This window comes from Paramisgurnus dabryanus, chromosome 13 (genome assembly GCF_030506205.2).
Source record: "Paramisgurnus dabryanus chromosome 13, PD_genome_1.1, whole genome shotgun sequence".
Taxonomy (NCBI): domain Eukaryota; kingdom Metazoa; phylum Chordata; class Actinopteri; order Cypriniformes; family Cobitidae; genus Paramisgurnus; species Paramisgurnus dabryanus.
Genome location: NC_133349.1, coordinates 14183417 through 14210601, shown reverse-complemented (window position 1 = coordinate 14210601; position 27185 = coordinate 14183417). Strand labels below are relative to the sequence as shown.

Below are 27185 nucleotides of genomic sequence, written 5' to 3'. Positions count from 1 at the left end.
CAGCCTGGCAAAGCTGGTCAAACTGATGGGTCAGCTGGTCTTCCAGAATGACCAGCTAAGTCCAGCTAGACCAGCTCAAAAGTGACCAAAACACACCAGCAATACCTAAAACCAGCTCACCAGCCTATGCTGGTCTTTATGTGATTAAAGCAGTTACAGATGTTTTACGAAATACATAACATGTTTGCTTACAATTTTATTACAATTAAAAAAAAAGATTTCCACGACATCTCGTGAGGTTTGTGTAGCACGACCTTATGTATAGGTCAAAAGGTCACATGTTACATATGTGAAACACACACTTGCGGACCATTTTAAGCAATAAACTGACACAAAAACATTAATTAGTATCATTCCACATGCAATGACATCGGAACGGTCCTCTTTTTCCACACTTGTAAACAATGGAGCAGTAGTTTCACGTCATGCGTGACCTTTCGACGTGATTACTTAATACGTAAGGTCACGCTGACGCGTCACATAGCTAGTGCATGACAAGAAATTGTGGCTTAATAGTACTTTTGGTGAAAATGACGATCGTTTCGCTACCCTTATGCTTTGGTTGGTATTGTTAGAGCCCTTAGAAGCTGCATTGAAACTGCAATTTTAAACTGCATAAACTGTAAACTGTTTAGGTCCACTAAAGTTCATTATATGAAAAATCCTGGAATGTTTTCCTTAAAAAAAAAAAATTCTTCTCGACTGAACAAATAAAGACATAAACATTTTGGATGACAATTTTTAATGAAAGTGGAGTATTTCACTTTAATTCACCCCAAGTGATCAAGGGCTTAGGGCGTTCCAAAAACCTATTTCAAGAGTTCCTCCAGTACACACGTGCAACATAAGCATTGACCCACATATGAGTCAACAGTTTGCGAGGGCAGGGCAAATTTGGTCTGTCCTATGCACACTTACACCCTACACTTTCTTTGAATGCCACTCCCTTGTCTTTAAACACTTCCATTGACTAGATTAAACTTTGGTGATGATGACAGCAGATATGATACTAAACAAATAAACAAAACGCCTGGGTGCTGATTTTAAATTTTTGTTAATGTCACAGACTTGCAGTCTTGTTTCACGGGTGTTTATGAACGAGTTAAAAAACAGACCACTAGATGTTATCAGGAGGAAATAATGGATAAAAAAACAAAGGCCGAGAAACCACTGTGCATGTTTTGTTTTGTTACATGGTAAAAATGACCTCATCTCAGAAGTATAGACGTACCACCCAAGTTCACCTTAAAGTCACATGACTGACAGTAAATGGATTGTTTATTAGAAAAAGAGATGCTCAAAATAGGAGGGTGTGCGCAAGTAGTCAAGACACTCTCTCTCTCTGTCTCTCTCTCTGTCTCTCTCTCTCTCTCTCTTCCTGACTGGGGACTTTCCGTTATCTTTTATCTACATATTGAAATGTTATTTCAATTGAACAACATACCCCTTAATCTAAACTCTCATAGAAAGAATACCTTTTATATTTTTGAATAAGATAAATGTTTTCAGACATTAAGCTGTAATATGAGCAGCAATTTTTACAGATGCAGTAATACAGGCTGAACAGGATCTGGGTGGTGTACAATATGAGTAAAAATATTTTAGGAGATTAATGCTTTCTGTTCAAATAAACAAATATATTGCATAGATGTCACACAGTATGAGTTTAGCTCTTAAAAAAAATAAAACAGTTGGTTGGTACTCAAATGATATATGCAGCAAAAGTCTTGAGGTATATTGACACAGTGCACTTTAAGATAGATTTACAAGCAAAATTGCACCATTTAAAGAAAATACCAATAATACAATTCACAAATATTAGTTTTACTTCTATTAAATATTTTTTAAGTACTGCAATGACGATAGCAATTCTACATCTGCATGACACTTTCCAAAATAACCACAATCATTTAAGGTCTGCGTAAATACACACTACATGAATGTTTGTGTCATCATAGATTGTTTGCGTATGACTCATTCTCATTTACACATTGCCCTTAGCAATACTGTTTCAATGCCAGTAAATCTCGAGGAAACAAATTCACAAACACGTGCATTTTCACAGAATCATTCTTCAACAACCACATCTGCACTATTTGCGTCAGTGATATTATTTCAAAACATAAGCCACACTTAAAAACCAAATGAATAAGACAAAATGTGGAAATCTGAATAACATAAAATATAAACAGTTTATTAATTCACAAGCAACACAATAGCAAGAAAGAGGTGACTTTTTCTTTTATGTCTTCTAATTGTATTAAGTAAATGAAATAAAAACATGATTATTGCATGCATTATTAAAGACACAGATAAAAATACATTGGCATTGCAGAGGAAACAGCTAAGATTATACTTTACAAAGGTTTCTAGCATTTCTAAAGATTACAAACAAAAAATATCATGTGAAAAGCATTAAGTTTATTATTATTATAACTATTATTATTATTATTATTATTATTGTATATCACATTTCCAATATTGTTAAAAATACTATAGTATTGTATTTGCATAATACAGTATATTGTATATTTAATTATATATTATATTATTATATATTCTTTCAGACATTAATTGAGAACTTATACAATAATATGTTGTTATATATTATAAAAATAGTACTTATTGATAATATAAGTAACAATTATTAATAATAAAAATATAATAATAGAGAACTTCCACAGCCCTTATTAGATTAAGATTTTTTTTATGTTCGGAAGGGCTTGATAATTTTGCCCTGTCAATTATCACTCACATGCACATTAGTAGACAAAAAGTGCAGTAATGACGCATCTGGCATTCCTCTTTCACCCAAACTATCCACTTTTCTTATTAACTATCCACTTTATAATTCAAGCAGGTAAACTTGCAAAACCACAACAACATCTTTATCTATAGCAAAAATAGATTTTTTTGGTACAAAGTTAATCTGATGTCAGGTTAAATGAGTTTGGGTACTGATTAAAGAATGGCATGCAGGTCATAAGGTGACAAACATACTGTATTTACATAAAATGCATGAAAGTGAATAAAAGGCAGAAGGGTATCAGACTTGTATGGATTGATTCTTTGGCACTGCTGTCCACATGGCCCTAAAAACATTCAAGATAACAAAAATAAGTAAGTACAGTAATATGTTACATTTCATGAAAGAGTAGACCACAGTGCAGAAGTAAATTAACATGCAGCACATGCAACTGAAATGTAAATGACATTTCTGAATCACTTTTATTTACCTGCATCTAACATTTGGTGTGGAGCAATGATTTCGTTTACAACAGATAACGGCGACGATGGCGATGATGATGATTATGCTAAGGATGATGATGGTGATAATGATGGATATGTGTATTTGATCTCTTCTAGGTGCAACAGTGCTGTGGGTGACTAGAAAGAGACAGAGACATGAGTTTTTGACTAACCCAACATAACATCTCATGTTGTATGGTGCAAATGTGTTTGAATTATACAAAATTTAGTTTGAGAGTTATTTTGAGGTCATATTCTCTGCACATCCTAATAGTCAAACGATAAAACAAGATCTATGTTTGAAATAGTTTGTTTTGAAGACAATATTGCATTGATCTGCACTAGCGCATCTCACCTTGAGTACTTCTTGTAACGTCCACAGCAGCACAAGGATCTGTGGGTATACAAATATTAAGCTTGTATTGATCCACCTTGTGTTTTCAACATAATGGTTAAGTGTGTAACACTGTTAAAGACTAACTTACCACTGCACTTTGCTTCGTAGGCATACTGTTGATTCAGAGGAGGGGGAAAGATAAAGACTAGATTACTTTCAACATTAGATTGACATCATCGATGTTTGGCATTATATTTTTGACCCAGCCTGTGAAAACCCAGCTAAAGTCATTTTTTTTGCGATTTACTGCTTTCTACATTAAATCATCCTACATAATGTAAAGAACATTTTTGTGAAAAAAAAACAACAACATTGATATCTTTAATATTGACTGAGTAAGGCTATGTGAAAGATGTGAAATCAATGACAGAAATCAAATTTTGATGCTTCTAATCTCATAATTAGATTATGTGATTATTTTCATTATTTAGCCTGGATTTCACAAACAGAGTCACGTTTAGTGACCCTATACTATTAAAATACCATTTACCCCAGAATGCCGACAGTCTTTACGATATATGACCAGTTTGTCCTTTTCCTCCATGTTCTGTCTCAGGATTAACTTCTGCGATTCAAGATAAATAACACTTTGGTCCACATCTCCGTTTTCATCCACCACAACCATATCCTACAAAAACAAACCAGCAGTTTATTTCTTGTTTGCATGTCCTCTTTGTGCACATTGCCAATAATCTACCTTCTGTTCAGCTATAATATCAAGTACTACGCAACAAAACATTATTTTTACAGACCACACTTTATTTAGTGCATTAATATGTGCTGCTTCCTCTTCTCTTGGATTTTTTTAATGAATCACACTTTCATCACAGTCATTTCATGATAGTGCAAAATCATAGTGCTTGTGTAAATATCAATATTAAACTAAACTAACTAATGTATTTCAATTTCAAAATGCACTAAAGACAAAATCAGAATGTCATTCGTCTGGCAGGTTAAAGGGACACTCCACTTTTTTTTAAAATATGCTCATTTTCCAGCTCCCCTGGAGTTAAACATTAGATTTTTACCGTTCAGCTGATCTCCGGGTCTGATGGTAAATAGAAAAAATATTGAAACTCTTTCGTTATTTTTTTTTTGTGCGATGCTATGGTCTAATCAGATTCAATAGATTGTGCTAAGCTATGCTAAAAGTGCTACCGTCAGACCCGGAGATCAGCTGAATGGATTCAAAAACGGTAAAAATCAAATGTTTAACTCTAGGGGAGCTGGAAAATGAGCATTTTTTTTTTAAAGTGGAGTTTCCCTTTAAGCCTTTACTGTATCATTATTTTGTATTATTAGTTGAAGAAGTGAGTCTACTTACCCTGTCTGACCATGTTGTGGTGCAGGAAGGCCCGGGTGGCTCACTGAGCTGATAGGAAACTGAGTTGTTTTTCAGATCCTCAAAACAACACTTCAAGTATGAACCATGTACGTCCACAGGATAACTTAAGATCCAAAGCAAGCCTATTTGTGAAGAAAAGTGTAACTGTTATCATTCTTACAATCCTAACAAACCACCGCTACACTGGACTAGCTAATACTAAACAGAGACGAAACAATAAACATTTTTATTTAGCCTAATTTGTTTCTATGTTTTCTAATATGTAATCATATTGGGTACTTTTTTCCCAAAACATACAATGTTTAAATTAAGTGATCTGTGAATTCATCCTCTGATAAAAAGGGTCTGATTTGTATGTTTACCCTCTTAAGCTTTGCAACTTGCAATGATGTATTATTGATTCCAAGATCTCTTTTATGTCCTCTTATATGACCACCACCAAGGGTGTGTGGGGGGGAGAGTGTGTGTTTTTGTGTTCGTGTGTACCTGGTTATTATCACGTTAATAGGAATAACATAGTCTCGCGTAGCCAGACCTTCAATACTGAACAGTTTGTGGGCGTGACGTCTGAGGCTGAGACTAGGAATAACAGTATTTTTGGGACCTTGTAGGGACTGTGTGTGTGTGTGTGTGTGTGTGTGTGTGTGTGTGTGTGTGTGTGTGTGTGTGTGTGTGTGTGTGTGTGTGTGTGTGTGTGTGTGTGTGTGTGTGTGTGTGTGTGTGTGTGTGTGTGTGTGTGTGTGTGTGTGTGTGTGTGTGTGCGCGCGCAAACAAAATACATTTCAATCTATTATCATATGCTTCTTCCAAACACAAAAAATACAATTTATAATTGACTGTGCACAAATGTGTTCATATGTTAAACAATATAAAATATGACAACAGAATTATTGTCAAATATGTTTATAATTTTAATGAGTAATTGATAATGATCAGTTTTAATGTTAAGCAAAATACTTAAAAGCTTTGGCTTAACAGGAAATACATTGGTCAACTTATCATGTAAGCTGGTGCTATTACAATGTAAACATTTTGGTACAGAGCCGAAAATTGCGTCATGCAGCAGAGTACAGCGTAGTTTTTGGGCTTAAAAATAACTAACCAAAACGGTTAACAAAACACAATCAATCACATCATAAACAAATTGGATACAATATAAATCGCACTGGGCACATGATATCTTGTACAAACATTACTGTGCGCAATGCTTATAAATGCGCAATTAACACTCGTTAAAATAAAACAAAGCAGACCATAATCACTTTGTTTTAAATCGATCAGATAAGATAAATGTCTATAGTTTAATATCTAATCGCAAAAGGATTTAGAGATAATCTCTAACCAGGATAAAATACTTTCACTTTCATGTAGAATAATGTTCCCGCGCTAAACACGCAAACTACTACTACTACATACTACATAAACTACATTTAACACAAACAAACATTCAGCTAACGATTCGTGTACTTACAGATATATGCACGAGGGAATGCAAACCTAAAATCGGTTGCGGCCATCTCCCAGCGCAGTAAGGTTCCCCTTCGAGAGCGGTCACTCGACATTGCGAGGTCTACTACTACAGATGAACTGACTGAGGTCGAACTGTGGCGATTTACGTGGTTACGCCCTATAAATACGGCGTGATATTTTACTTCTTTCCGGTGTATCATTTCTTGTCATGACTGTTATGACAAATAAAGAAGTTTGGTAAATAAATTTTTTTGCATGCTTCTCAGACCTGTACTCCCACATTTTTACTGCACTGAAGCATTCTGCACCTGTTCTTCACCTGTTCCACCATCAAAGAGATCACAAGTGAGATAAGATAAATACAAACTAATCCAAAAATCTGAAAATAAGATTGACTGTATAAAAAAGGAACTGTGAGTGAGATTGACAATTCTGGATTTTGGCTTTGTTTGTTGTCTTGAACAGTCTAAGCTTGTTTGGAGAGGTTTCTTTCTGTGAAAGGAAATGCTTTCCATGACACTAGCTATTTACCAGAAAAAGAAAATATACACATATACAAATATACAAAATACACATTATGCCTCCAATTTAACCCTTTGATTTACATCCAGGGACAGGTCCAGATATTTTATGTATGGGTGGCTATTCAGGGGCCAGCAATTACAATGTGATGATCTGAAAAACAACTCAGTTTCCTGCAGCTCAGTGAGCCACAGAAAAACTGACATTGTCGTTCAAAATATTAAAAACAATTTACTAGCAGCAAAGCATGTGGTTTGGTTTGGTATGCTAATACACTGAGTAGTTAGTTAACAGCTCATCTTAACAAAGGCCATAGACGCCCCCTTTTAATAAACTATTCCACTAATTATAATTCAAACAAATATGCTATACATTACCATATCAACAAATGTTGACCATATCAACAAATGCTATTAGAAGTGAATGATGTGGCGCTATACTGAAGTTATTACTAGTGTGTGAATCATTGATGTTATTGAGCAATACCAGAAACTGAACGCACTTAGCACGTTTTCTTTCACACACGTCCTGAATCATTATTTCTCACCAATAACATCAATGATTCACACTAAAAATAACAGTAACTGAGACTTTAACTGTTATCCTGCTTTGAGTATGTGGTGGGAGGAAGTAGTCCCCCCCTGTTGGTGTTGTTGTTTTGTTTTGTTTTGTGCCGTCTTACTGATGAGCACAATATTACTCACAAGATTTTGCATTAATAGTGATGAGGAATAACTGCAATGGCGCGTTATAGACTGGGAAATAAGTGTCGTGATGTACCCTCACATGCCTTTATATGCACATGAACCTGAATGACATACCATGATTAATCCATAGGGTTTAATATGGAGTTGGCCCACTACGCTATTAGCTTCAACTCTTATTGGAAGACTTTATACAAGGTTTAGGAGTGTGTTTATGGGAACTTTTGACCATTTTTCTAAAAGCACATTTGTAAGGTCAGACACTGATGTTGGGGGAGAAGGCCTCTGCCTCTCTTGTAGTCTCCACTCTAATTCATCCCAAAGATGTTCTGTTGGGTTGAGGTCATGACTCATGGGGCCATCCCCAAACTGTTCCCACAAAGTTGGGAGCATGAACTTGTCCGAAATGTTGAAGCATTATGAGTTCCTTTCTCTGGAAGTGTTTGGAAGACCTAAATTCAATGATTTGGATGGGTGTCCCAAAACTTTTGGCAATATAGTGTAGCTATTCGAGATGAATGAGAAGGCCTGTCATTATTCATTATGAAATATTTAAAACATTACAGGCTTACACAGTCACAGGAAAGTTGCTTGCTGACATGTGATTTTTTTATTGTCAAAAACATCACAGTTAAAAATGTTCTGTTCAAGTATCAAACACAAACTTTAAACAGTTTTAACGTGTTTTAATGTACAATTAAAACATAGCCTATCTTACACTGTAGTGAATCAAATAAAGAAAACAATGAATAGGTGATACAGCAATGACACCATGAGGTCCTGTGGTTACAGCAGTCTGGAAGAATCTTTATGAGTAAAAGAGAGAAATGAAAGGAACAAACAGATCGACTGAACTAAATTAGAGAATAAATATAAACAATAGACGCTTAAAGCAGAGAGAACAGATTAAATGCAGGAAGAAAATCAGAGAAAAAGAGTAATATAAGCACACTTAAATAGAAAATTGAAATAGTAAAGAAGATAAGAAAATAGCGTGAGGAAAGCAGGAGGAAATATAGATGGTGGCCCAGAAAAGATGGTGAAAGGAAAAATCATATATATTTATTAACAATAATTATTAATATCCATGACTAAAAGATGACCAAGCCTTACTAACAATAATAATAGCTGTTAAGTAGGCGGAGGAAACACAGAGACAGAGGGATGCCATTAAAAGTACTGTATAAATAGAAAAGGAGAAAGAGAAAGAAACCTGGAAACTTAAAAGCAAAAGGGAAAAGAAATACAAAAAGGAAGTAGCAAGGGAACACTGCAGGACATGAAAGAAGAAGGGAGAAAAAGAAATAAATCACAGGATAGATAAAAGGAAGGAAAAAGAAAGAAAGAAAGACGTAGGAAAGAAAAACAAACAGAAGGCAGTATGAATGGAAGGGAGGAAATAGGAAAAATAAAGAAGAAAGTATGTAGGAAAGAAAGACAAACAGAAAGAAGTATGAATGGAAGGGAGGAAATAGGAAAAATAAAGAAGAAAGGATGAAGGAAAGAAAGACAAACAGAAAGCAGTATGAATGGAAGAGAGGAAATAGGAAAAATAAAGAAGAAAGGATGTAGGAAAGAAAGACAAACAGAAAGCAGTATGAATGGAAGAGAGGAAATAGGAAAAATAAAGAAGAAAGGATGTAGGAAAAAAGACAAACAGAAGGCAGTATGAATGGAAGGAATGAAGGAAATAGGAAAAAAGAATGTAGGAAAAAAATAAAGGAGCGGATGGGTGGAAGGTAGCTAGGTATAGGCTCGAACTGATTTTGCCAAGTAAGAGATGTCCTCAGGGCAACATATTGAGTTGACCCAAGGACAACACTTAACCAAATCCTAAAATCAAAGGGACATAAAAAGTTAAAAACACTGGTCTAGAAACAGCTAATCCTGGTTGTAAGCTTAAACTTTAAACAAACTGTACACTTATTTCTGAAATCTGATTGGTTGATTGAAATGTTGTCCCTGGGTCAAAATGTTGCCCTGAGGACATCCACCAATTGGGAAAATTAGGTAGCTCGGATGGAAAGAAGAAAGTAAAAAAGGAGGGAAAAAGAAAAAGGAAGGAAGTGTGTAAGAAAGAAAGAAAGAGGAAAACCAAGAAAGAAAGAAAAAGGAGCAATAAGGAGGCAGGTCACTAGACATTGCATAGACCGCTGTAATATAAAGACAATATCTGTCCTAACAGTTAACACTTAACTTAACGCAAACCATTTAAGTAAACCGGTTGCATTAGACCATTTAAGTTTTAAAACACATACATTTAAATACTGTGAACTTGAGTCATGTGCCTTATGCACTTATATTTAAGTAGTGTGAACTTAAATATAAGTGCATAACTGCATATGACTCAATTTGTTTAAGTTCACAGTACTCAAATGTATGTGTTTAAAACTAATGCAACCGGTTTACTTCAATGGTTTGAGTTGAGTTAACTTTTAGGTTTTACAGTGTATAGTAATCTTCAATAGGTTTTCAAAAAACTTTTTAGTTTGTTTCTTTTTTATGGAAAGAAGGAAAGAAAGAAAGAAAGAAAGAAGACAGGAAGGAAGGAAGGAAGGAAGGAAGAAAAAAGAATGTAGGATAAAGAAAGAAAGAAAGAAAAAAAATTAGAAGAAAGAAAAAAGAAGACAGGAAGGAATAAAAAATTATGTAGAAGAAAGAAAAAAGAATGTAGGATAAAGAAAGAAAGAAAGAAAAAAAATTAGAAGAAAGAAAAAAGAAGACAGGAAGGAATAAAAAATAATGTAGAAGAAAGAAAGAAAGAAAGAAAGAAAAGAGGGCAATAAGGAGGCAGGTCACTAATAGACATTGCATAGACTACTGTAAAATAAAGAGAGTATGCGCCCAGTATTTAGTATTATAATATTCAAAGGTTCATAATAGCTGATTCCTAACATTTTACCATTGATTCAATTTGGATTCAGTAAAAATTCAGTTTGTAATTCTTGTGATCTTATTATTACAAACTAGAATACATTCATGCATTAGTCCCCTGAAAGAGATAGCAAAGATTTCCAGAGAACACTAGCATCAATTGCAACATCTATAAGACAGGAACTACCGTGAAAGCAGAGGAAAAAGAAAGTAAAGCACACCAGATGACAAGAAGCTAAGTAACAGATAGCTAAAAGAGTAAAGGGTAAGCTTTATTTATTAAGAACACCATTCAAAACACAGTAGGAAAAAGAATAGCAAGATGAACAGACCACAAATACGTCAAGGAAATGAAAAAGACACATTCAGAAAGGAAAGCACCACAGATTTGCTTGTAAGAAACAGTGTGAGCAAAGCAGCCATATTAATAAACATATAGAAATGTCTCAGCAGGAAAAACAGAAGTTAACAGAGGTTTAGGAGAGATAAAGAGATACTTGCTTAGAGGTAGATGATATTGAGAGAGAGAGAACACATATATCACACAGGTCAGTGCCATTGCTGTATCTCACAGTATTGCTATTTAAATTACACGCACTCAAATACACACCAACACACACACATCAACTATACAAACTGGATCTGATCTTACGCATCTGTCACTTTGGTGAATGTTCCACCTGTGTGGCTGTCTTTGGATATTTCATATCATCATTTAACAGTGCAACATTTAAAACATTCCCAGCTTTTGTACTAATATCTAAAATCTTTGTGAGGTCTATCACTTATCTTTGTGGCTCTATAGGCAAATCATACCTCCATGACTGCAATATTATGATATGTAGATATACAGCAGCTTTACAGTGTGCAGTCTGTTACACAAGAAAGTTGTCTATTCTTGTTTTCCATTTTGTAAGGGGGTTGGTTTAAGTATTAGACTTAAATAAAAGTCCACAAATACACTTCTGCATATTTTCAGAATGGATTCATCCAATAAATAAGATGTGAGCCATAGTATTTACAACCACAAACAGTTTGGGATTGGAACAGGAAGAAGGAGGTCTCATCATTTTCCAGAACATCTTGGTGGAAGTGGCGTGCAAGTCAGTGAGTCGAGTCTTAGTTTAGTATGGGGTGAAACGGTTGTAACCTCCGCGATACAAACTTGCCTGGATGCAAACAAACAGAACGAATCCAAGATTTTGTTAAACGTGTAATATTAAACCTTGCCATGAGTTTACCACATCATTAAAGGGACATTCCACTTTTTTTGAAAATATGCTAATTTTTTTAGCTCCCCTAGAGTCAAAAATTTGATTCTTACCATTTTGAAATCCATTCAGCTGATCTCCGGGTCTGGCGCTAGAACTTTTAGCATAGGTTAGCACAATCCATTGAATCTGTTAGACCATTAGCATCGCGCAAAAAATTGACCAAATAGTTTCAATATTTGTCTTATTTAAAACTTGACTCTTCTGTAGTTACATTGTGTACTAAGACCGACAGAAAATTAAAAGTTGCGATTTTCTAGGCAGATATGGTTAGGAACTATACTCTCATTCTGGTGTAATTATCAAGGACTTTGCTGATGTAACATGGCTGCAGCAGGTGTAGTGATATTACGCACTGCCCGAAAATAGTCCCCTGCTATTGAAAGTCACCAAGGGGACTATTTTCAGCTACTGCGTAATATCACTACACCTGCTGCAGCCATGTTACATCAGCAAAGTCACTGATTATTACACCAGTTTGAGAGTAGCCTATAGTTCCTAGCCATATCTGAGCATGAAAATCACAGCTTTTAATCTGTCGGCCTTAGTACACGATGTAACTACAGAAGAATCAAGTTTTAAATAGGAAAAATATCAAAACTCTTTGGTTATTTTTTTGTGTGATGCTTATGGTCTAATCAGATTCAATGGATTGTGCTAAGCTATGCTAAAAGTGCTAGCGCCAGACCCGGAGATCAGCTGAATGGATTTCAAAATGGTAAGATTCAAATGTCTAACTCTAGGGGAGCTGGAAAATGAGCATATTTTCAAAAAAGTGGAGTGTCCCTTTAAAGCTGTATTGCAGCACTGTGTCTTACCATTGTTCCAACTCCATAAGTGGTGGTAGGTCCAACTGAGTGATGGTAGGGGTCTGTTGTTGTGGTGTAGACTCTTCCATATCTTAACATTTATTGATACACAAATAAATACTGAATTATATTTATATCTATGTGTTTATATAGATATAATCTAATTAAAAAAGAAAATAATATATAATATGTTATAATAGTTTAATAATGTCTGTAACACTATGAGTTTAGTGGTTTTGGTTTAGTGCTTACCCATCACTGTATGTGGCTGCCGTAGCGGCTGAGGCAGACTGCGCTACCCTATATGTGGTTGAATATCCTCCCTAAAGACAGGAAGGGTGAAATATAACATTACATTGTAATTTATGAAACACTTATAGTTTCTGTACAAATGCATTTGTGACCTATCTGTGAAATCCAGTCTAAAGTCTCTGAGATTGATTTAAAGATTTGATTTAAATTATTTATTTCACTTTAATTTTAGTCCATAGCATTGCCTTAATCAGTCAATCAAGGTTATATTTTCACAGATTGCTCTTTATGTAGGATTATTTTATGTGAAAAACTTCAAAAAATTACTTTAGCTTGATTTTCTCAAACCTGGTATTCATAAACATTTATAAGAGCATTTGTGTTTATTTCAAATCCTGGAGACCCAGAGCCCACTTTGTATATCTTTTTATGTGGTTATGACCAGAAGATTAAAAAGAATTTACAACATTTTGCTAAACACAACCCAAATGATTTTAACAAAGGATTTTTAAATATTTTTTTATCAAGAATTTTTTTAAATGTTGGGTGACATTTAGCAAGTACACGCTGAACATCCTGTCGAGGTTTCTAGCTACAGTTTCTGCCAAGACCATTTCCTCAACTAGACCACAATATTACTCATCGAGTACGTTTACAAGCACAGAATAACCGGATAATAACTATCAAAAATCTGTATATATATATATATATATATATATATATATAATATGTATAAAATACTCTATTTTCAACATGAATTGTCTTAAACATGCCAGTAAATAAGATATAGGGAGTTGGTGATACTTACATAGACCTCTGCACCATACAATCCATCCTGATATACAACACTGCAATAGGACAGAAACACTACATAAGTCCAGCTTAAGAGGATCACTGGCATTTTATTCATTATGTTAAGCGAGCTGACAAGAGGGTTAGTTGATAAGTAATAATGATTTACTTGGTAAATTAAATTACACTAGTGTAAATACCTAAAAAAACCCTGTTAAAAATATTGATAAGAAGGTCATTGAGAAAGTCACTGACCCTGGATAGGCTGGTACCGCGGTGGGTGTGGCTGTCGCTGCTGCAGCCGACCGGATGGTATTGTAGACTGCTCGCCCACGGCCACGGAGTGTGGAGCCTCTGTAGGCCAAGGTTGGCGTGGGCATAGGATAAGGGAAGCTGGCGACTAATGAACAAACAAAAAACTGAATATTAGGGCTGATAAAACAAATTTACAGAATTGTTTGGCTTTTAATAAATCACCATTACAAAACTAATCAAATCAAAATGAAGAATGAAAATACCTATACCTGTATAAAGTTCAGGAGCATACATGGCACCCATTACTGGATTTATCTTCCACCCAGCAGCTACAGGAACAGACAGTATATAGGTGAGGATATATGAAGAGCTCAGATGCAAACGGCACCTCCGTCAAAAATGAGATAATGATATTAACCGAATAATCTCGGCACGTATTATACGTTCATCAAATACTTTCACTTGAAATCTGCTAAATCCCAGCCTAAGGCCATTCAGAAATACTGGTTTGTTAGCAGAATACATAAAAATGCTCATTTACGAGATAACATGCGCACTTAGAAGGTTTTGCAGGCTCTTCATATAAACATACAGAAAGAGTGTTGCAAAGCAAAATGTTATCATTTTATCTGATATTAGATAAAGTGCACTGCAATCCACACAAGGAGTAACTGTTTGTAAACCACAATTTTTAAGCAGAAACTTACCATTTACTAAAGGTGTCTGCGGTTTCTTTGTGACAACCCTGGCTGTGGCATTGTTCACCTGCGAAAGAGAATTATTTTACATTTTGTAGTCATTGCACCTTTCTCTCAAACACAGCAGCATTATATTGTCATACAGTACGTTTGTGAATTTTTTTTTTTTTTTTACATTGCAGTCAAATCTCTTGGCATTTTATAGCAATGTAAACCTCAAGTGCCATGTTTGGGAACCCATAACAATTGAAATACATGCATCAAAAGTGCCACCGTACCTCAATCTTTCTTCCCTCGACGATCGTTCCGTTCAGCTTCTCTCTCGCTCGGTCTGCTTCCACTGCACTCTCAAATGTCACGAATCCAAAACCCTAGTAAAAAAATAGACTGCAATGAAATCACATTATTAGATAAGTAAAGTAACTCAGCAGATGTTTTAAAAATGGCTAACCTTTGATCCTCTCTCATTAAAAATGATCTCCACATCTAGAATTTTGCCAAATTGCTGAGAAGTGAAACAGAGAAATTGATATGACAGATATGAATCATATGAGAGTTTCATGTGACAGACTGTTTCATGTACTGTAAATGTCTGTGTAGTAATGTTTTATGGGACAAACAGGAATTACCCCAAACATTTGCCTCAGGTCTGGATCACGAAACCTAAAAGGAATGTTGGACACATGAAGTCTTTTAGGCTGGGCCTTGCCACTGCCGTCTGCCTCACTTCCACTCGTTCCACTCCCAGTTGCCACGGAAACACTGAGAGACTGCGGGTCAGATGTTACGGGAGCCAAAGAATTGTCCTGTTAGTGAGAATGAAATGAAAGAGAGGGAAGGGATGTTGTAGAAGTAATAATAGAGACAGGGAGTGAGAAACATATGGACAGATTGAGGAGGAAGTTAGAGAGAAGGGGTACAGAGAAAATTACAGAGAGAAAACAGAAAGAAACATTAGTACATGTTACTAACTAGTATTTGTGTAAGGCAAGATTTCTTCTCAAACATATTCTAATCACTTAATCAGAAATCTAACATTTTATTGATTTTGTGACCACAACAAAACGCAAAAGAGCATTCCTCATCCAGTGACTCCTCTCAAGCAAAAGTGAGGACATGTGATCAAGTTTCCATTTTTTTAGTGAGCTGTCTAAGTACATGCCTGTTAGAAATAGAAATGTAAAAACCACAATTTGCACTGAAAATAGAGCATAAACACAGTTTACTTCAATGAAGTCATTAAATCAGCCGCTGAAAGTAGCATACTTAACCATGTGTACTCTTTTACTGTAATATTGAAATAATTTTTAATGCATGGTTACACAGCGTTTCCTATTGCATCTGTTTGACATGACTGTGAATAAAATGTCCCCATGCAGATCAATACAAAGAAGTGTTTGTGCGTCAAACCCAACACATCCACTATCCCACAATGCATCACGATGCCAGTTGGTCTGCATATAGCCTCGCACTAAATGCCACAAAACGGTTACCATTTGAAGATGGATTAAAAAGTCAAAGTGTATTAAAAAGAGCCAAAAGCTAGAAGAAAAGAACAGTGACAAAAAATAAATACAGAGGAGGAAAGAAATGCTTAAAGGCCAAAAAGGTTTTAGGAGAAACAATAGGAAGTTTAAGGGCAGGACTAATTACTGGAAGTTAAATGAATGATACAGCAGTAAGAAAAATGTTATGCAGATGATAAGAATTGTTATTAGAATGAGCAAAGTAACCCATTCAATTACATTCTCCTATAGGTCAGGGTTAACGCAGTAAGGCAAAACGGCCACTCGGATGCTTCCGTACTGCTTTAATCCATCCAGTACACATCTGCAATACACTCTTAAAAGTAAAAACGCTACAAAAGGTTCTTCACGGCGATGCCATACAGTGATTCTCAACCGGTGGGCAATTGACAAATCTTGTTATTTTCACATCGCAAGTTAATCGCAACTTGTTGTAATATGCTCAAGACTTGCGAATGTAATGCTCAGATAATGATCTGAAATAAACCTTGATGACGTATGCAGCCTGCATATGCGACCTCCGGAGGATGCAGCTTTCTGTTTGACCCTTTTACAGTGCATGCATTATATTTCTCTTTTACTGCGTTTGCTTTTTTGTTTAGGTTTTCAATAATGTTCGTTTGGGAGCTTGTGTGAAGTCTGAGACGCGTTGTGTTTGTCTGTTGATCAGTGTCAGATGTGTCTCAGCAGATTAAGCCCTCACTCAGAGTTTACATGATTTAATGTCTGCATGTTCTTGCTCAAAAAATGACAGTAGTTGTATCATATAGTGTAAAGATATGGACATATATTAAATATTAATATGGATTTAAACATTGTTTGACTAAAAATAAGCGTTTCTCTCCGTCTAAAGTGAAAGTGAAGACTGCGTCTGCAAGACGAGTCTTCTATCGCCCCCTGCAGGCATTTGTTATAATACATACATAATGCTTTTTATTTATAGGCCACAAAATGTTGTTTAATGTAACTTGGTTTTAATACTTTATTTGAACCAATTATTATTGCATCTTCGTTATTATGTAAATGCTACTGCTCACTTGGGTCTATTTTTATTACCCCAAAATAACAAATTACTTCATTATCAGTTAGCAAAATAATTGTTAGGGCCAGTCCTTGATTAGTTAAAACATTTAAAAAATAATGTGATTTCGGTTTCTTATTCATTTATTTTATCATTGAGGGTTTCTTAAAAAGTGTAAAGATATCGTCTCGTCTCGTTCTCGTGAACCCAATCTCGTGTTTCGTCTCGTCTCGTGGATTAAGTGTCTCGTTACACCCCTAGTATCCTCCAATGATAAATAGTGATCAAACGGCCATATAAATTATAAAGATAATTTAATATAGAATAAAAAACGCTGCCACGCAATAGTGCAAACAACAGTTAAATCAGGAATGAAGTATTACTGTTATCACTTTTGCTTCTGTGAGAACAGATGAGAGCGTGTTTTAGGTTGTGTCATGATCCTTTTTTAATCCATCCCTGCCTTTTCTAACTGTCGCCATGCACAAATAGTCTATTTCAGCATGAAAACAGCCAAATAATAAATAAAAATAATTCCAAGCAGCATATCATCGTATTTTACAGGACCGTCACAAAACAGGCCAGGAAATATTTCCAGTAAGGATGAGACAGCCGTTGGTAATCGAGGGGAATCCCCAGAATGACACAGCAAAGCAAAGAAGAGGTCAAAAAACAATCATCAAACAATATTTCTTAGTCTGACATCTTATCTGAGTAGGCATATATTTACTTATTAACTTACTTATTCATTTAGCTGACACTTTTATCCAAAGCGACTTACAATTGCTATGTCAGAGGTCGCACGCCTCTGGAGCAACTAGGGGTTAAGTGTCTTGCTCAGGGACACAATGGTGTGTCACAGTGGATTCGAACCCGGGTCTCTCACGTGTGTCTTATCCACTGCGCTATCACTATATAACCTATTTATGGTTATATTGAGTATGCTGTGCATTTCATTTTTTTCTATTAAATATTATGCTTATAAACACGTGTTTTTACATGAAGTTTCTGTAACGGAGGGAAGCTAGTAGTCAGTGGCTGTGCAGTAAAAGTAAACCTCACTCCCCAGGAAGTGCTTTAGCAACAGTTTTTTTTTTTTTTACAAATCTTTGAGATGCTAATATGAACTCTCTATCGGTGTAAAGCTACTTTTTAAAAAGGTACTGCACCAGTGACAGACCATTTTTTTCTGACAGTGAACCATTTAGCCAAAAATAATTATTTGGTGGCATCGTGAAGCACCTTAACTTTGAATACTACTTTAAAGTGCCGGTGGTTAAAGAATGGCTTAAATCTAAACAGAACAAAGAAACTATGCATTTGGTTAATTCAGTTATACATAAGAGCTTTCGTTGTGTTTTGTTACACTTGGGCTAAAATATACTCATATAGATAAGCATAAAAACTTTTAAATAATTTATCTGCTTATTTTATTATTTTTCAGATAGGATTGCCTTCCTCTTTTCTCTATTCCTTTTCTCTCTCTCTTTCAATGCCCCATGCTACCAGTAGAAAAGTTCCCTGCATTTTACAATAAAATGGAAATAGAGATCTGTCACATGAAAGGTTTTATGGCATCACCTTAAAGAAAATTTTATAGCATCGTTATTGTAAAAAATGTGGATTAAATGTATGCACTTTTCTCAAACTTTTTGGTGTGCAACCCCCCTGCACTCCTTCGCCCCCCCCCCCCCCCCAAAGAAAATTACAATCTTAAACTTAGAAAACTTCCCCCATCTCATGCCCCCCAGGTTGGGAACCACTGCTATGAGCAGTAATGCCAATGCAAAAAATTTTCTTTTTAATTCTTATTTTTATATAAATATTTCTTGTTATTGGGTTGTGCAATTGTTTCTTACAAACAAAACCGAGTGAACAGAGTGAAACAGAAAGTAAACCACAAAATACCGTAAAATAAAAAGCAGAACTTAACTTGCTTACGCACTTAAAAGGTCACCAAAAACCTGCAGCATAATGCTATTCTTAGCAATAGTCACCCAAAAGATTGCAAAACAAAGTGTATTAATAAGGAAGTATAAAACAGACAGCGTCACACACGTTCACACACGCAAACAGATTGTTGTTATGGTTACTTCTGAGCTTGGCTAGCAGTAATGACTACAGCAAGTGTCACACAGGGAATACTATCAAAAATACATCAACATAACATTCATCCAGGCCAGGGGTAGGGTACTGGTGACAAATAGAGAAGGGAGGTGTGATGGGAAAGTTTGTGATAATATCACAACAAGATGCAGAAAGCTTATCTAACTGGACCTGAGAAACATAGTTGAGGGGGGAGGGGTCATCCCGTCTGACTCCCCCCCTGACCCCTCCCTCCATGGCGGCGTGTCATAGTCCCAATACCTGGACCTTGTAACTCTGGTGCTTTCTAGTGATATAAGCAATGTGGCCACACAACAAAAAAAAAACATTTCAGTACAATGGTCTAACATGTACAAAGTGAACTCATTTTATGAATACTCTTCTGAATCCTTCTCACAGTTTCTTCAGCACAGAAATATTTACTCAAGTTGCTCATTTATAAAGCGTGGATATTGTATATTTACTGCGTCTGATGAGCCATTATTCACAGTCAAAATCCAAAATACCTTTCAAATACACAACAATATTAAATGCCTAAAATATATTATGTAAAATCTATAGTGTGTGTTCAAGATTCATATTTTAGCAATTACAGAATTATTTTTTTTTTTAATATTTATTTCTGGGTTGTGATTATGGTGCCAATTTAACATTGTTAAATAAGCTTCATATGTGAAGATAAAATGTATATATCTCTTATATCTCCTCCAACACTCTGTGAAATCTAACCAACTGAATTTTTTTAATGTTTTCTAGAAAATTATATTCTTAATTTTTCTGTGCCGTCCCACTAAATTCAGAGTAAAGTACTCTTTTTTGGAAAACTCAAGTCAGTGATAAATATAGATAAACTTGAAATGAAATGTAAATGAAAATCAATTGGGTCTCTACTCAATGAAATATTAAATTATTCCTAATTAACCACATGGGTTTCTGTTTAGCAGAGCATCATTTGGGAAACATTTAAGATCAAATCTTCCAAAAAGAAAACTAAAAAGCAGAAGGTAAAACAGAAAAAGTAAGATTACATTTCATTTAAAATAATAAGCTGCACATTCATATATGTTGTGCCCCAAGCAAGCTGAATTTCCATACATGGCCAAGGCAAAAGGGTCCATGTAAAGGACATAAAGTTATTTTTATCCTAGCCTGGAGATCCCAGAGGCCCAATGCACAAGATCGTATATCATCAGTCCATACATATTCCTTACATACCTTTGCTGATGCAAATGCATAGATTATTGATATGATACTGGATGAAAAACTGGGAATGCTTCAATAAAGTTCCAAAATAATTTCAATTAGCCTATGACAAATTAACATCACTGCAGAGGGTCAGTGTTTCCAACTATTATTTTTTTTAAATCCCTGCCATGTGTGCATTTTAAACTAACTATTTAAACTATTTCAAACTAAAAGTTATTTTTAAACATTAACTTTTGCTCATTTACTTTATGTACTACTGATAGGGGCTTGACTCCTGAATTTAAAATGCTGGGTTATTTTCAACCCAGGCTTGGGTCAAAAAGGGACGAACCCAACAAGTTGGGTTGCAATTTAGCCTATGCTAGGTAGTTTCAACCCAAAATGCTGAGCTTTTTTACCAATTGCAGCTCAAATATAAACATTTTCTGGGTTAATTTAACCCAACAGCTGTGTATGTCCCTATTAGACTCGACGCTGGGTTGAAAGTAACTCAGCATTTTTTTGTGTATAGGCCTAGTATTTAAGGTTATATTTTGATCATCAACAGATCTTTCTTTATTAGACATTTCTGAATCTATGATTCTTTATCATCTGAATTCAGTTATTTATTGTAATTTCTTACCGTATTATTGGCAGTTACAGACTCCTGTAACTCCTGCTGAGGGCCCTGATAGACCCTCAAATGATGATGATCGGGATATTCTGAGCTGGGATGAGCGGAGCTGAAATCGAGGGGTGGAAGCCTGGCAGCAGATGTGGGTGGGGCTTGACCAGGTGTGGCATATGAAGGGGGTGGGGCATAGACCTGAGGAAGTGAAGGGTCACCACTGCCTGGCCCCGCCTCTTGGGCGGCGGCTCCCTATAAGAGACAGAGATGCTGTTTATCAACATGGTAGTACTATAATTTCCATGTAAAGCATTGTTAGAAACTATGTTAAAGTTAAAATTATTAAAAGTCATGTTGTAGTTATACAGTTAAGTTTAATTTTTAACAAAAAAATTCTCTTTCTCCCATATTTTTTACACAGTAAGCTACTAGGATGTATGCATAGAGAAAACTCTATTTTAACAGAATAATAGAAAACACATCTAAACATTTAAACATTTTGGTTACAAATGGTCTAAATCTAGCTTCTACAATAATAAAAAGGCAACATATTGGAACAGCATTGTTATCAGAAAAAAAACACAGTTCAGAAACAACAGAAGACACCTCTAAACCAAGACGAAAGTGTGAAATTAGTTAAATAAATGAAGCACAAATAAAACGTCTCACCCCTTCAGTGCATTCCTCAGGCAGCCCAAAACTCACCAACAACTGATGCATGCTTAAATGCAAGGCTTTTGCCCGCCCACCTTACCATAAGTTTCACACAACCACCAATCACAGACAACCAAAATCTGTTTTATGTGGGGTCTTTACACCAGCTGTGTTCATTTGTCCATGTCAATCAATTCCCCCTCCTATACTCTAAACCGACACATGCCCATTTTTATTAAAGTTAATATAAAAAAAATCCAATGTTGTGCTCTATTTGAATTTCATCTGTTGTGTATGTCGAGTAAAATCAGTCAAATTAATCATAGTTATTTTACCCTATAAACATGCAACTTAAGTTTACTCAAACTTAAGTTGCATGTTACTGAATTGAAATTTGATTAATATCAACAAGTACAAGCTTAAATTTGTGTGATATTAAAAAATCTGCATCTTAAAGAAAACTGTTAAATTTCATTATTGTGTATGACGGATATAAATAAATATACATAACGGATGTAAAAAAAAAAACTCATTTCCCTGTCTGGCACACATACTCATATCTCTCGCCATGTGTTTACTCTTATCAGCCCTGTAACCTGACTGAGCAAGCAGAGTAAATTTAGACTTCACTGATAAACTGTGACATACAGAGGAACGGTCAGATTAAATATCACCACCGCATTGAAATTCCTCAGCAGAAACAGAAGTATCATTTTACAGTAGGCCCTATATTTTATCAAAGCCATTATTTACTTTGTGATATAAAACCACAGTGTTATGACTGCATTCACAACATTCACAAGAACATGACATAGCTTACTCTCATTTTCTCATCTCACAAGAGTAACCTGACACCCCGTTGAGGTTTTACAAGTGTTAAAACAGGTGTTGTCAGACCTGCGACCTGAATCGCAACAAAATATCACCAAGCGTCACCGCTGCGGCTGCAAACCAAATCATCAATAGTCTAAAATGCATAACGTAAATACATAATAAAATGTTGTAACTGAATGCTGGGTACCAACTATGGCCTGAGTAGATGATTTATTACTGTTTCCATGTTTCCCTATTTAAATAAGGCCTTTGTGCTTACCTTTCCCATTTCTACACACACACACTGAGCCCTTCAGCTGTCAGGTTTGGGGTTAAAGATCAGAGGCAGGATGCCAGGTGCCAGATCTGACAGCTGAGGGATCCTTTAAACACAAACACACACATACACACAGTCCTAGTGACAAGAGCCACTCAATGTATCCTTAATCAAACAGAGTAAACTGTATAAATGACCACTTTCCCAGGCATCCTAAATTTTATTTACATGTATTAACAGTCCTTTACAAATGAGCAGCAGTAGATTATATCACTCAAACTTTCTTCGGTTCATGCCAAGGTCCTGTTTTTGTCATAATGTCTTACATATTCACTGTTTACACACACACACAAACATACAAACAAACCAAAGTTAATGAGTATTTGTTGTCCTATGCAAAAAATACGTTGTTTAAATGATCTCTTTTGAATATCTATAGCTTTGTTTTAAGATCTCTGCTATTTAAAATATATAATCTGTCGCTGCCGATCACTTAAGATAAACTCAAGAGGCAATCAAAGACTCTATATCTATTTCTATGTATATAACCTGTGTGTAGTAAGAAGCACGGACTAAAAATACAGCTAGTGACAGAGAGAAAAAACAGACACGCGTTGCTTATCAGCTGTCCTGATATTTTCTTTCTCTCACTCTCTTTCTCTCACATGCACACACACAAACACACAATCACGTACACACAAACACACACTAAACCTGTTTGGGCTAACTCGCTGGGACAAATATAACTAATAGTGGGACACAGTGTCCTTCCTTGACAGAGAGAAACACATTAGACGTCCTCTCTTCAGACCCAATGAAGGACATACTGTAGCTTTAGGACATACAGAAGCCTTATGATTGGTTATGTTGTCATAACCAAAACTCAAAACCACACGCAATGTTCAGTTATGGTATAGGTAACCTGAAATTGTGCTTTAAATGTAACATTTCAATTACACGAACAAAAAAAATGTAAAAATATTAATGTGACTTTAACTGACTCCATTTATGCTTTTTCAACAACAAAAAAGTAAATCGCACTTTCCACGAGCTTGTTATTAAAAAAAACAAAACAATATAATTTGCAATGCAACTATGCAAAATAGTTATTTCTTTGCAGTCATGAAATGATTAACTATTTTTACTCAATAATGAAAGTTTTGTACAGGCCTTACCACTTGCAAGTTTGACACCAACAATGACAAGGACAACAAACATAGGAAGGGGAAAGAGATATAAACCAACTATTCCAGAAACAGTATTAAAGCCATGATAAAGGGACATGTTTACCTGTACTAGGCTGGGGTAGCAGGAAGCTGTCTGGGGGTAAACAGGGAGTCCGTAGGGCTGAAGGATCACTGTAGGGGAGGACAGCATGGTGCATAGCCAGAAAAAGAAACAGAAGGGACAGGAGAGAGAGGGGAAGGATAGCGCTCTCAATCAAGAAAGTACCAGATTGAGAAAGTTTGGGGTCCCAGAGAAAGAAAGAAGAAAAAGATCCAGGAGTATGAAAAGAAGAGTGGGATGCCTTGGCAGCTGGTGTCACACTTTCCAGATATTAAACAAAATGACTGGAATTAAAAAAAAAGACAAAAATAAGACCCTCTACAAAAATGATGTGTGTACTGCAGAAGAGATCAGTACTAAAAGATCTCTGGGGGTACAACGCATGTGTGTGTCAAAGAGAGAGAGAGAGAGATAGAGAGAGAGATTCGGTGTGTTTGATAGACAGAAACACATGGTTAGAGTTGTGTTACACTCGTATAAATAGTCCCTTACTCTTTTAGTTGTACCGGTATTGTATTACTAATAGAAATGAAAAGCGTAAATAAATCATTATTTCAGAATGAACTGTGTATGCCAACATTTCTAATAACAGTTGTTATATAGAAATATTTCTGTTATTATGTGACACAGTTGTTTATTTTGTTGTTTCGCTACGTTAAGTTTAAGCTACTCAATCAAACTTGCTAGTTTAGAAAACACAATTCCTGTCAGGTAATGTAGAACCTGCTTGGTCAGTATTGGATTTGGAAACGTGTTTTAAAATTCCTGTGTCTATAGGCTACAGTAATGTTTAATGCAAATACTTGCGGCTGAACTTTGATTCGTTCTCGTGGTACCTTGATTCACACGTCGATCGCTCTGCGCATCCAAACCAGTAGGGGGAATCAACTGATTAATATTTCGCCCTTGTAAAGAAGCAAGGCTTTGTGGGTAATGTAGTTTAGATGGCGCATATAAATTTCCGGAAGTGTCATGCGCACGTTCTCTTTACTTGCGAGTCTGACGAAGACAGGTAATGGCGCCTTAGTTCTCTTCATTCTGCAATAGTTTCTCACGGATGGTACATGTAGCCAACGTAATTAAATATGATTGAATATATGACATACTAAGCGACAGTTAAAAGCGAACGGTGCTCTGTTTTAAAGATTTTACAGACATGTTTTATCGGGTTGTGTGACAACGTGGTTACGCATGGCGCTTTCCGGCCTAGTCCACATGCAGCGCCGATGCATTTCTTTCTTTTTATTGACACAATCATATAACGTTCCCACAAATAAATGTATTTATTATTAACGGGATTTTATTGAGAAAGTAGTTAACTATTAACAACACAGTATATATAATATCCAATAATGACACTTACCGTATTCTAACGTTACTGTATATGCGATGTATTGTAAACTGTTTATGTATTTAATGTGAATTTTTGAGCTTATTATTTTGTACTAACTGTTAAAGTTGAGTCATATTAAGTGATGTTTATATTAATGTTTTCTATTGTAGGCGTCAATAAGTCGCCATGCCTGTTGCCAGGACTTGGGTTTGTAGTAAGACATATGTCACCCCTAGACGTCCCTTCGAGAAGTCCCGTCTCGACCAGGAGTTGAAACTCATTGGTAAGGATGAAATCTAAGTGTTTTTTTTTTTTTTTTTTGGAAACCTGCATTCTGATTTTAACAGTAATGTTTGTTTTACAGGCGAGTATGGACTCAGGAATAAGAGAGAAGTGTGGAGGGTGAAGTTTACTTTGGCCAAAATCCGCAAGGCTGCCAGAGAGCTTCTGACTCTGGACGAGAAGGATGCCAGGCGTCTCTTTGAGGGTATGCGTTCGATATTTGCTGCATTTAAGTGCTTATTTGTGCTTTATGGAGTGGCCAGTGATTTAAACCATGTAGTTCAGATTGTCAGTGTTGCCAAGAATTCCTCGTAAATGAGGCCATGCGACATGAAAATTTGCTAAAGCACTTGCTGATTTAGTACCTTTTTTAATTCTCACCTTGTGAATTTCTTTCTAGGTAACGCCTTGCTCAGGCGTCTGGTGCGTATTGGAGTGCTGGATGAGGGAAAGATGAAGCTCGATTACATTCTGGGCTTGAAAGTGGAAGATTTCTTGGAGAGAAGGCTGCAGACTCAGGTCTTCAAGCTTGGCCTTGCCAAGAGCATCCACCATGCCCGTGTGCTCATCCGTCAGAGGCACATCAGGTGAGATACGAAAAATGTGCAATCTTTGACCATATATCAAAAACACTGTGCAGGACTTTTGCCTTGATAGTGCATGTCTTGTTAACAGTAAACATTTCCTGCCATATTCATGGGTGTGCTTTTCTGGACAATTGCCTATTAAGGTTGTCTTCCTGTTTCATTAGCTGACCATGTTTAAAGCTCTCCTGGTGAGTGGGATATGAAATATTTCTGCAAGGTCAATTCGGTGATTAAACCGTATACCTTTGCCTGTAATAAAAAGCTCAAAACCCAAAGCTTCACATGATGACTGGGTGCTTTATGCACGAAACGAAGTCTTAACAGGTAACGTATGTGGATACTTTGGCAGGGTTTGTACGATGTTGTAGATGTCTTCTCTACTGGCCGATGATTTAACTCTAAAAACTTTCAGATTGTCAGTGGTGTCACGAATTCCTCGTCAATGAGGCCATGAGAGATAAAGCAACATCACTTTTTTAGTAATCTTAATGCACTTTAAAAAAATGTGTTTGTCTGTCATTTTTACAGGGTGCGAAAGCAGGTTGTGAACATCCCATCCTTTGTGGTGAGGCTGGACAGCCAGAAGCACATCGACTTCTCTCTCCGTTCTCCATACGGTGGTGGTCGCCCTGGCCGTGTAAAGAGAAAGAATGCCAAGAAGGGCCAGGGTGGTGCTGGAGGTGGTGATGATGAAGAGGAGGATTAAGCTAAACGTGGCACTGAGGGTTGAAGGGTCTCTGCATTATTTGCGTATCTCTCCTCCCTCAAGTTTTCAATAAAAGGTGTATTCCAAATGAATTTGTCTTTGTCTTCATTTTAAGTTGTTGGTGTATTACCAGTTTTTATAA

General features: G+C 36.0%; 3 protein-coding genes across 5 annotated transcripts; 1 reads left to right on the top strand and 2 right to left on the bottom strand.

The window, feature by feature from the left end:
• Positions 1-2173: 2173 nt before the first annotated feature.
• On the bottom strand, positions 2174-6607 carry LOC135789280 (uncharacterized). 2 transcript variants are annotated; one of them, XM_065299057.2, is made up of 7 exons: positions 6463-6607; positions 4971-5113; positions 4137-4274; positions 3735-3759; positions 3605-3643; positions 3237-3387; positions 2174-3092 (listed from the first exon to the last, which is right to left on the bottom strand). In XM_065299057.2, exons 1-7 carry the CDS (start codon positions 6551-6553, stop codon positions 3047-3049), a joined length of 633 nt encoding a protein of 210 aa, XP_065155129.1. In that variant the 5' UTR covers positions 6554-6607; the 3' UTR covers positions 2174-3046. The 2 variants fall into 2 exon arrangements, with proteins under 2 accessions (XP_065155129.1, XP_065155130.1); XM_065299058.2 differs by lacking the exon at positions 3237-3387.
• Positions 6608-8274: 1667 nt separating this feature from the next.
• On the bottom strand, positions 8275-24519 carry rbfox1l (RNA binding fox-1 homolog 1, like). 2 transcript variants are annotated; one of them, XM_065298299.2, is made up of 12 exons: positions 24139-24519; positions 21120-21356; positions 15268-15444; positions 15090-15143; positions 14917-15009; positions 14648-14705; positions 14210-14269; positions 13941-14085; positions 13702-13741; positions 12894-12964; positions 12651-12732; positions 8275-11730 (listed from the first exon to the last, which is right to left on the bottom strand). In XM_065298299.2, the coding sequence occupies exons 1-12, from the start codon at positions 24223-24225 to the stop codon at positions 11686-11688; spliced, it is 1149 nt and encodes a 382-aa protein (XP_065154371.1). In that variant the 5' UTR covers positions 24226-24519; the 3' UTR covers positions 8275-11685. The 2 variants fall into 2 exon arrangements, with proteins under 2 accessions (XP_065154371.1, XP_065154372.1); XM_065298300.2 differs by lacking the exon at positions 24139-24519 and adding an exon at positions 21774-21862.
• Positions 24520-25102: 583 nt separating this feature from the next.
• rps9 (ribosomal protein S9) lies at positions 25103-27135 on the top strand. Its single transcript, XM_065298301.1, has 5 exons — positions 25103-25147; positions 25639-25751; positions 25833-25955; positions 26151-26337; positions 26866-27135. Exons 2-5 carry the CDS (start codon positions 25655-25657, stop codon positions 27041-27043), a joined length of 585 nt encoding a protein of 194 aa, XP_065154373.1. The 5' UTR covers positions 25103-25147; positions 25639-25654; the 3' UTR covers positions 27044-27135.
• Positions 27136-27185: the final 50 nt, after the last annotated feature.

Excerpts from the sequence above, each read along its gene's own strand:
- LOC135789280 (XM_065299057.2), bottom strand. The coding sequence starts at position 6,553 with ATGTCGAGTGACCGCTCTCGAAGGGGAACCTTACTGCGCTGGGAGATG. Across the intron at positions 3,644-3,734 it reads CTACGAAGCAAAGTGCAGTG|ATCCTTGTGCTGCTGTGGAC; the intron begins GTAAGTTAGTCT and ends GTATACCCACAG. Across the intron at positions 3,093-3,236 it reads ACACCAAATGTTAGATGCAG|GGCCATGTGGACAGCAGTGC; the intron begins GTAAATAAAAGT and ends GAATGTTTTTAG.
- rbfox1l (XM_065298299.2), bottom strand. The coding sequence starts at position 24,225 with ATGCTGTCCTCCCCTACAGTGATCCTTCAGCCCTACGGACTCCCTGTT. Across the intron at positions 15,144-15,267 it reads ACCTGAGGCAAATGTTTGGG|CAATTTGGCAAAATTCTAGA; the intron begins GTAATTCCTGTT and ends TTCACTTCTCAG. Across the intron at positions 14,270-14,647 it reads GCAGACACCTTTAGTAAATG|CTGCTGGGTGGAAGATAAAT; the intron begins GTAAGTTTCTGC and ends CTGTTCCTGTAG.
- rps9 (XM_065298301.1), top strand. The coding sequence starts at position 25,655 with ATGCCTGTTGCCAGGACTTGGGTTTGTAGTAAGACATATGTCACCCCT. Across the intron at positions 25,752-25,832 it reads CCAGGAGTTGAAACTCATTG|GCGAGTATGGACTCAGGAAT; the intron begins GTAAGGATGAAA and ends TTTGTTTTACAG. Across the intron at positions 25,956-26,150 it reads TGCCAGGCGTCTCTTTGAGG|GTAACGCCTTGCTCAGGCGT; the intron begins GTATGCGTTCGA and ends ATTTCTTTCTAG.